Here is a 10547-nt window from a genome sequence, read left to right as displayed (position 1 = left end):
CACACAGCTATCATAGCTGTTAGAGCAGGCATATTGCTCCCATAAAAGATAAAAAAAAATAATAATAATTATATATATAATATTAAATTTCCACCCTCAAGTTCAGGATTTATTGAAAGTTCTAAGTTAAACTAGGCAAACTCTTTCCTCAGCATGGGGCAATAAACGCCATCTTGACTGCTCATAACTTCTAGAGTCAGTTAGAGAACAAAATTCAAAATTAAGGCCACATAATTATATCATCTTATATTATACCTTGTTCGGATATAACAAGTAGTGTTAAATCATGAACTCTACTTCCCGCAGCTAATGTGATATATACAACTATAGCTGCTCTCCTGGAGAAATGGGATAATGACTCTATGAAAAGGGTTTTGATCAACTAATCAAACCATTTTAGGTCCCAATTGGGGGCTCTTATTAGTCTGGGGTTAAGCTCTAAGTATAACTTTTAATACTTGTCAATAAAGAAATTGTTTAAATATTAATTATTAGCAGCTCCACAAAAGGTCAAAATAGCTTATTTGTGTGAACCTATTGTGTTATAAGCTAGGTGTTTCCTTTAGAATAAACTGCCTAAAAATTAAGCAATATCATTAGTCTATTTATCATTTATTCTTTTTAGCTGGCCCCAAGAAAACCAAGCTCCTATAGGAGCTTTATATGTTGAAAGAGTAGATGGTCGCCAACTACTTGTACTTCTAAATTAATGTCATTCTTTAATAGACCAGTGTGAGATTTGACTCGACTAGCCTCAATCTTCCATGCCTGGAGAGATGATTTGCCGACCATTAGAGAGTATGTCCCTGTGATCTGGCCTATTAGAACCTTCCGCAGGTTCGTGATTGCTACAGGCTCACACAGTGCCCTGGTTTGCAGGTCTGGTAGCCAAAAGCATTGCATCCAAAGAGGGACTGTTGGGATATAAGTTCCTTTTGCACAATTAAGGTGTGTCAATAAGGTTGGCAGGTGGAAATATCCAACCTAAATTGTAGTCCCACTGTCGACTGAATGGGTCGCAAAAAGTTGCTGACCCTTCAGAGTCAAACATAGAGGTTGACCACTCCTGTTTCTTTGTATGCTAATAATTTTATTTTTGGGTGCTCCCCACATTTTGAACAGAGCCTCCGAGGCCAGTGTAAGTACCACTCGGGCACTGATCGACCTCTTCTAGAACTGAGCGTCGACAATACCGGTTTAGCCTTCCGGGAAGGGATCGACTGCATTGGCCTGTGAATACCCAACAAGTCCTCTAGATGGCACTCTATTGACACATATACTGCATAAAGTTCTTCTAGGTTTGAGTGCCAAGTTTTCTGAACATTGTATTTCCCTGAGAGGAAATGACCATTCAGGAGAGCGTCCTAGTTCGCATCCGCTGCGTCCTAGGCTAGGAAGTAAGTGACTCCTCTTTTGCTCAATGGTGTAAAGCCGTGGTTTATTGCTCCAAGCCACCAATTTAGATCCTGGATAACTTCCAGAATTCTCTTAATTTAGACAGTTTGCACTACCGTCCCCTCTTTGTTGTATGACTACATACATACATATAATTAACGTTTATGTCTCTTGCAGAGTAGACAGAGTCAGCAGTCTCGAAAAGACTGATAGCTGTTTGTTTGGTTTAATTATAGAAAAGAGATTTTCTTATGGTAGGATACACATTCCTTGTTGGGTGTCCTCTGTGAGAACTAGATAATCGATTATCTGAACAGACATCCCAATTACTTGTAATTTGTCTGCCAACCAGAGAATTCTAGAATTTTTGCTAGAATCTCTGTCACCACACAAGACAGACAGTGCGATTTTGATCTGATCAGACAGAAAATAGTTGTTTTAGTAAACTATCAATCTCATACCTCAGGTTCTTAGAAGTTCTGAAAGCCAGTTTGTGACTGTTGCAAAGATTTGAGGGGCTGTTCAAAGACTAAATGTTAGGGCAGTTACTTGTAGTTCTTGCCCCTGGTAGATGATCCACAGAAATCATCTGTGGTTTTCTGCTATTGAAATGAAAAATAGCTTGTTGCAAATCTATTTTTACAAGGCAATCCTGCTTTTGGAGGAAAACAGAAAAATCAATCTGAGATACAAATGTACAAACAAAATGGTTGTCTACTAATCTAGTTTCTGAACTAGGAACATTTTTTGAATAACCTGTGGTTAGATTTGAAACATATTCTAAAATCCCTTTTGGATGAAGACATGATAATAGACCTATGCTCAAAATGCTTTGTTGTGAAAGATATTCTTGGAAGGATATATATAAGGCAGTTTTCACTTAAAGGGGGTACAGCCCTGGTATGAACTTACTTGCTACCAATATGTCCCATGCTTGAAAACATGATCTTTCAAGCACTCACCTCAAAAGAATGCGTCATTGTTCTAGAGTTGACTTATTGGAAGTCAGTCCTCATAACAGATTTAAAAACATTTCTTGTTGTTTTATTTCATTATCACAGTTAATAAAGTTGAGTATGTATTTAAAATAATAATAATAAAAACAAACTATATTCTAAGGATTCTAGAAAGTTTCTCCATGCATTGGCAACATATTTGTGACTAAAGGCCTAACTATTTTTGCGTTTAAATCAGACTTAAAATATTTGAAGTTTGTTTGTTTGTTTGTAATATCTTTATTGCACAGAAATTGACACAATTACTAAATTACTTACTTTGTTTTATTAGAATTATATTAACCCAATCAATCTTTATCTTTCTCATTATATAAAGACTGACTTGATATTTTTTTTTTTTTATTTGACAATGCCACTTTCCTTTAATTAGTTAGGTGTATTCAGACATATCTTTGTGCCAATAAAAAATTTCAGAATTGGGCAAATTTTCTAATCTGGGAAAGAAATTTTTTAATCTGTAATGTAGCTCTATGATTAATGTTTGAGGATGAATCAGTTAAGACTTTTATTTGCTAAATTTAAATTTATATTTGGAGATTAAATTGCATCTCAGTTCAATGCACTCTGACCTTTTCTACTACAAATAAGTTGCATATTATACCATTTTTTATTTGTGATCTCTGACCAAAAATTAAATTAACTTGGTCAAAAAAGGTGTTGATATTCAGATTACTATTTTATTGGTAGCGCTCCCCAATCAACTAAACTCTGCAGACCAGCCTGATATATACTACACTGTTCTAAATTTATATTTTATTAGTTGGCAATGAAATTTTCTATTGCCAGCAAATAGTCTTTTTTGTTTATTGAAATGGTAGATTTCATTAACCTGTAGTGATACAAATTTCAAACTAGCTGTGCCGGTTTGTAATGTTTTCTTGTATTGTATACCCTTCCAAGACATAGAACAAAATTTTGCAAAGTTGTCAATTCTTTCAATGTTTCTCCTCAGTTGGTGGAATAATCACATTAATTTAAAGCTGGATACCTTTATCGCCCAAAGCCAAATCAGTATTGTTAAATTAGGGTTTCTCAAAAAGCCCTGATGTTATGTTGACGGGGCAGCCCCATCATAACACTACAAAGATTAGCATTTGACATGGCAGGCATATATGGGACAGTGTTCACAATGTAATTAGAAAAGCAAGCGACCTGATTAATCCCGGAATCAATTCTTGCATAGTGAGATTTTTTATTGTACTTACGTCGATTGTTTGGTGGCAAACTGGCATGACTGTCTTCATCTTCCGAAGATGAAGAACGAATTAGTTATACTACTGCCCTCAGCCACCGGATTCACATTTTGCTCTCCATTCGGAGCGGCAGATGTGGACCCCTTGAACCCACTCAAGTTTTGCACTTTGCATATTACTTACGTAAAAGTATTAAAATATTTTCTTGGTTTCTTATCGCGGTAGATAAAAAACCCACTTTGAAACACTTTTCATTCAGTAATACTAATTATTTTGAGTTTATGAAAAAATTTTCATAAGCGAAAAACCGTTGCGCGGCAAAACCAAAAACGCTATGAAGAGATGACATTGACAGGATGGATATGTCTTGCGGTGACCGGAAATGAAAGCTAAACCAATGACAATTTGTTGGCTTTATACCGTATGTATGGTAAAACCATAGACAGCTTCTTCATTATCTATGCTGTGTGTTAAGACCGTATATAATGATTGGTTTTTACCAAAACCAAAAAAAAAATCGAAAGATGATTTTTCAAGGTTAAAAATCACCCTGATTTAGTACTGCATATCAATTTCAAAAGCGGATCATAAATTACCTTTAAAATTCGATCTTTCGATTGTCTTCAAATTTTTATCCCTATTAATAAAAACTGTGGTTAAGTTCTGTGCCGTCTGTGCACGACGCATGACAGCTGCCCAATACTTATAGTGGCGCGCTTTAAAATAAAAATACTTTTATTTATTTTACGTGAATGTGAAACTTCGGAATATTGTAGGTATACTGTCGTTTGTGAAACACGTTAAAATGTTTGAATCAGAACTTGATAGTTTTATACCAGAAATAAATAGTCCGAACCATTTATCTGTTATTGACAAATCTTCACTGCATCAGTACAAACTTTCTTTAGAAAGGTAAATAAATAATTTGAGAATTGTAATTGATTATTAATTGTAATTTAGAATAGTTTTTTTTTATTATTATTATAAAATAATTAATATTAGTTTAAATTATTTAATTAGGTATATTTATTATTAGTACTTTTCTGATTAATTATAAACAATTGTATATACATATGTATTATATTAAATCAGAATAAAATTTCCCAATGTTTTGACTTCTATTTGAGAATTTGTTATTCCATTTCTTTATATTTCTATCTCCATTCTGGAAACAAGGTACAAATCAAGGTAGCCTGGCTTCTAGATTGAACCAACTTGTAAATTTCTTGAAATAAAAAGTATTTGAAATTATTTTAGATTGTGTATATTTATTGCAGTACCTCTAATACTACATCAAACCTACTATTGAAAGATGTCTGGCGAAGCAACCAAGAGTTGTTTGATAAAGGTTCAGTGGCTGTGGATGTATTGCTTGGTTCAGTCAATGGCCTGCTCAGTAATAGGGATACCAATCATTTGAAGACATGGAAGAGTTCATTGGAGTAAGTTTACTTCATCATATGCCGTTTTATATTGTCATATAATTTAATTGTACTGTTATACTCATTATACATAATATATTTTTCTATCAGGGTCCTAAAAATTATGTTTGTATTTTTTTATTATTAAATGTTAATAACTGGAAAGTCTTTTAAATTGGGGTTTCTTTTACAAAACAGGCTTCACCCTACAGTATCTCTATCTTGCTGACTATGGCACATGAGCCTTTTCAAGACAGTTGGCTTTGTCTATCCCGTAAGGTATGAAGTATTAATGTATGTTAATTCTTTTCCTATTGGTTGCAGTAAATGTATAGATCCAGTTGCTGTTTTTGAACAGAGTTTGCCCAACTGTGCTCTGTGCTCCTCCACTGTTGAATACCAACAGTTTACAGAAGAATGCAAATGTGATTTAAGAACGCCACAGACTAAATTACAAAAAGAAAATATTCCTAACACTTCCAAACCATTCTTTGTAAAAACTTTTGGTTCTGATTGTGCTCCGGAAGGTTCACCTGCTGAGAAGTCAGTTTTCAAACCAAAGTTTGGAAGAACAAGGTCTCTGAAGGGTTTTCAGCCTGTGACAGAACCAGTATTAAATTCCTGTTCAGAAATAGATGTAACTAAAGAGGATGATGAGGACAAGGTTCATAAACAAAATGTGGCAAAGATTACATTCAAAACAGCCAAGGAGACACTTCTGGCCTCCAACCCTGCTGCCCGGAGGACGTTGGGAGCTTCACGAAAGGCACAGGGCAAGTTTGTGTCACCCATGCTTGGAGCTCAGTAAGATATTCTTGTCTTATAAGATGTAACATTTAAAAGTAAAATTTTATGTCAGCAGTTACAGTTTCTACTTTGTCTACAAGTAAGACTTATGAACCCTTTTGCTTAGCAAAAGTCCTCAAGTTCTATACTGACAATTTACCCATCATAATTTTTGTTATCGATTCTTGTGGAATTTCTTCTTTGGATTTTAGGGCATGCAGCATGGCACGCGTGACGTTGTGACGTTTTTTGTCGCGGCAATAACTATCGGCGTTAATCTCTTAATTTAAATTTCTGTTATTGATCTTACCTTCCTTTTGAATTTGTTTATACTTTTTAATTTTCCAGGGAAAAACAGGAAGTTTCTTGTCCTGAAATCTCAGATGAGAGATTAAAGCATATTGACCCAAAAATGATTGAATTGATTGAAAGTGAAATCATTGACAAAGGGACACCAATAGGTTTGTTTTGTTTTTTTTTTTAATCTATCAACCTTAGAATAGCTTGGAATACTTGTAACCTGATCTGTCACCTTAATCCTCGACTCGAAATTCCTGTGGAATCTGCAACCGGAAACATGCGAAGATGAGAGAGTAGGTAATGAAAACAAAGTTTTTACAAACAGTATATCACTTAAGTTACATACATATAATCACGTCTATATCCCTTGCGGTGTAGACAGAGCCAACAGTTACAACAGTTGAAAAGACTAATAGGCCACGTTCAGCTGTTTGTGTCAATTATATATTAAGATACATGCACAATTAAATTTCTTCTGCAACGAGAACATTACTACCCTCATACTGTATTCCCAGGGTGGGACGACATAGCCGGACTACAGATGGCCAAGTCAGTGATCCAGGAGGCGGTGGTGTGGCCGCTGCTGCGCCCCGACATCTTCACGGGGCTGCGCAGGCCGCCCAAGGGTATCCTGCTGTTCGGCCCACCGGGCACTGGCAAGACTTTGATTGGTTAGATAAGATTATTATTTATTTTACATACATACATACATATGGTCACGTCTATATCCCTTGCCGGGTAGACAGAGCCAACATTCCACTTATTGATTAAGTAAATCCTCCATAATTTTATTATCATATTATATATCATATAAATTTTGTTTTTATTATTATTCTTATTAATGCTATTATTACTCATGTTATCAAATCAGCTTATTTTGTGTAATTAACAGATGATGTACAAAGTCAGTGAACAAATGTATATGTAAATGCGAAAGTTTATGATTATGGATGTATGTTACTCTTTCACGTAAATACAACTGAACCGATTACTATGAAATTTGGTATGTAGGTAGCTGACGATCCAGAAAGGCTACTCTTCATCCCGGAGATCCCGCGGGATTGATTTGATGCATTTCCTCATGATGTTTTCCCTTACCGTAAGGGCGTTAAAAGTAAACCCATTCAAATGTATATTTTCTGTGTTTGACAGGCAAATGTGTAGCAGCACAGTGCAAGGCGACATTCTTCAGCATTTCCGCTTCCTCGCTGACGTCCAAGTGGATCGGAGACGGGGAGAAGATGGTGCGGGCGCTGTTCGCAGTCGCTCGGTGCCATCAGCCGGCTGTGAGGACTATTCAAAATTCAAATTCAAAATTCAAAATTTTTATTCATCACTATAGGATACTATATATCGCTTAATAATTGTCAAAACGTATGGTTTAACAACATTGGTTGACGTCAAATAAATTACTTAAAAACTAAGTTTACTGCCACTTCCAAGGCGTCAGTGCAGAAGAAGCGGTAACAATCTGCACTGCAGCATTTTCTTCAAAAACGTCAACTTCACAATATCAATTAAACTTAGAATGTATTACATACATACAAACATAAGGTCACGACTATTTCCCTTGTGAGGAGACCGAGCCAACAGTCTTGGAAAGACTGATAGGCCACATTCAGCTATTTGGCTTAATGATAGAATTGAGATTCAAATAGAGACAGGTTGATAGCCCATCGCCTAAAAAAAGAATCCCAAGTTTGTAAGCCTATCCCTTAGTCGCCTTTTGCGACATCCATGGGAAAGAGATGGAGTGGTCCTATTCTTTTTTGTACTGGTGCCGGAAACCACACGGCATATGAGAACTATGACGTACATATATCAATCTCAAAATCTGTCAGATCCAATGGTTGATTGGTAGATAATGCTTCTAGCATTAAGTCCGCCAATTGTGCTATATATTTGTATTTTGTGCAATGAAGTTTTAATAAATAAATATCACATCTTAATCCTTATACCTACATAATATGTTAGCACCTACATATGTTGGCAGTAATATTATGTACTACATATGCTTATAATGAAACTTTTTTTTTTCAGGTGATATTCATAGATGAAATAGATTCCCTCCTGTCGCAGAGGAGCGACACTGAACACGAGGCCACCAGGAGGATCAAGACCGAGTTCCTGGTGCAGTTTGATGGAGCTGCCACAGGTTAGCTTTGTATGTTTGTAACGAACAAACTCAAAAACTACTGAACCGATTTTGATGAAATTTGGTACAAGAGTACATAAGAAATCCCGTAGTCCGTATCTAACTACTTATATACTTTTTTTGGTACTGTTGGCTCTGTCTACCCCCCAAGTGATGGAGGTGAGTATATATATACATACATACATAAAATCACGCCTCTTTCCCGGAGGGGTAGGCAGAGACTATATATACTACCTCTTTCCACTTGCCACGATCTCTGCATACTTCCATATATATATGTGTGTGTGTGTGTGTGTAGCGGGAGCGATGATTCGGCTCGACCGCCACCAAAGGAACGATCTTCCGCCAGGCTAGTTATGATGCCTGGGAATCGCGCGACAGACGATGTTGTGTCGGAGGTTATATACATATATGCTCCAATCCGTGAAAGCCTTGCTTGCGCGATTTAGACTATTCGCTCTGTTTTTGACTGATAGTGATTCGCGTCGCGTGATTGATTGTTGTGACTTGTTGCGTAGAGATGTAGGTAAGTACCTGTTGTTATTTTTTTATTGTAGGAGAGGAAGATCGTCTGCTTATAGTGGGAGCCACAAATCGTCCGCAGGAATTGGACGAAGCTGCCAGGAGGCGGCTCGTCAAACGACTTTACATACCCCTGCCGGATGCCAGTGTATGTTATTCAATCCATATTGATAATGGCCATTCGTTGACAACGCATAGAAAACTTTTAATTCCAACTTATATTATAAATGCGAAGTAAAATTTAGATATTTATTTGTTAGTTAGCTATTCTTGAAATTTGCATATACATAATTAAGAGTCCGTGCCGTGTGGTTCCCGGCACCAATAAAAAAAGGATCGGCCCACTCCATCTCGTTCTCATGGATGTCGTAAAGGGCAATTAAGGGCTATCCCTTAGTCCATAAGTCTATACTAATAAACTTGAAATTAATTCTTCTTTAAGGCGATGGGCTAGCAACCTGTCACTATTTGAATCTTAATTGCAAACAGCTGAACATGGCCTATCAGTCTTCTCAAAACTAGTCTACCCCGCAAAGTATATAGACGTGATTATATGTATGTATGTATCATTACGAGTCTGGAGAAGGACCTGAGGTAGGTTCCTTTCGTCCCGGTAAAGACTAAATTTCCCGTGGAATTTGCGAAAATCCTGTATTCTTTTGTAGGTGTAGGTCTTAGAGTATTATTAATATTATTATATACTTTATTATAAATAAAATGACGTAGGTGGCGCTAATAAATCATTTAAATTGGCGCGTGTAGTTGGCGCAAAATTTCGCGAACGAAGCTGCCGCTAAAATCTAGTGTAAATATTTTCATTCACCAATGTATCTAATTTCGCGCAATGTGTTACAGGCACGCGGGCAGATAATAAGCAACTTACTCTCAAACGAGAACAATAACCTGTCCCCGGATGAGGTCACAGAGATCGCTCGCCTGACCGAGGGTTACTCCGGAGCTGACATGAAGTCACTATGCTCCGAGGCTGCCATGGGACCCATCCGAGCCTTGCCGATGTCACAAATCGTCACTATTGATAGAGGGGAGGTGAGATTCAAATATAACTTACGTAGATGTGCCGTGTGGTTCCCGGCACCAATAAAAAAAAAATAGGACCACTCCGCCTCATCACATGGATGTCGTTAAAGGCAACATTTTTATGATATTTTTACATATTTTTTTAAGTTAACTTTACATAACCTCTTGCTGAAATGTTTCTACATTTTCAATTATTGAGGTGCAATATAGATTTATTATATACTAGTTGAAGTTCAAAAGTCTATATTTTGATGTTTCAGGTCCGCCCCGTATGTGTTGAAGACTTCCTCAACGCGCTACAGCGAGTGAGGCCGAGCGTGTCTCAAGATGATTTGGGACAGTATGTCAAGTGGAATAATACTTACGGACAAGGGTTTTAAGACATATTAAATGTTTATTTTCAATAGCTTCTTTTGTTTATCGTTATCCCTACCCCCTTATCCCCTCCATAGTCAACTAAATGAGTTGTACCTCAGTGGTATAGTTCAAAATTCACTTAAGTTGACAAGGCATGTGCTCCCTCGCCTTCTTTTAGTTCGGATAACTAAAGATATGAAAAGGGAGATAAGACATAAGCCTTGTCAAGCTTCGTAAGAGAATAGATTGGACTTTAATTACCTTACCTTCGGCTCTCCGCCCTTGTGAGTGTACCTACTTTCTCTTCCTTAAAAGCCAGCAACTAAGCTTTAGAGCGTCTTCAATTAGCTTTCACTAGTCTAAA

At 36.7% G+C, this 10547-nt stretch overlaps 1 protein-coding gene across 1 annotated transcript; it reads left to right on the top strand.

Annotated features, from left to right (window-relative positions):
* The first annotated feature begins 4076 nt into the window (after window positions 1-4076).
* On the top strand, window positions 4077-10230 carry LOC106140570 (fidgetin-like protein 1). Its single transcript, XM_013342176.2, has 10 exons — window positions 4077-4516; window positions 4882-5046; window positions 5350-5829; window positions 6160-6272; window positions 6627-6782; window positions 7264-7397; window positions 8152-8266; window positions 8824-8936; window positions 9644-9835; window positions 10087-10230. The coding sequence occupies exons 1-10, from the start codon at window positions 4410-4412 to the stop codon at window positions 10204-10206; spliced, it is 1695 nt and encodes a 564-aa protein (XP_013197630.1). The 5' UTR covers window positions 4077-4409; the 3' UTR covers window positions 10207-10230.
* Window positions 10231-10547: the final 317 nt, after the last annotated feature.

Source organism: Amyelois transitella, chromosome 5 (genome assembly GCF_032362555.1).
Source record: "Amyelois transitella isolate CPQ chromosome 5, ilAmyTran1.1, whole genome shotgun sequence".
NCBI classification, from domain to species: domain Eukaryota; kingdom Metazoa; phylum Arthropoda; class Insecta; order Lepidoptera; family Pyralidae; genus Amyelois; species Amyelois transitella.
The sequence above is the reverse complement of the archived record's forward strand: the minus strand, read 5'-3'. Positions and strand labels throughout refer to the sequence as shown.

Coding starts and splice junctions, on each gene's coding strand:
- LOC106140570 (XM_013342176.2), top strand. CDS start 4,410: ATGTTTGAATCAGAACTTGATAGTTTTATACCAGAAATAAATAGTCCG. Junction 5,047..5,349: donor ACATGGAAGAGTTCATTGGA/GTAAGTTTACTT, acceptor TATTGGTTGCAG/TAAATGTATAGATCCAGTTG. Junction 6,783..7,263: donor CACTGGCAAGACTTTGATTG/GTTAGATAAGAT, acceptor TGTGTTTGACAG/GCAAATGTGTAGCAGCACAG.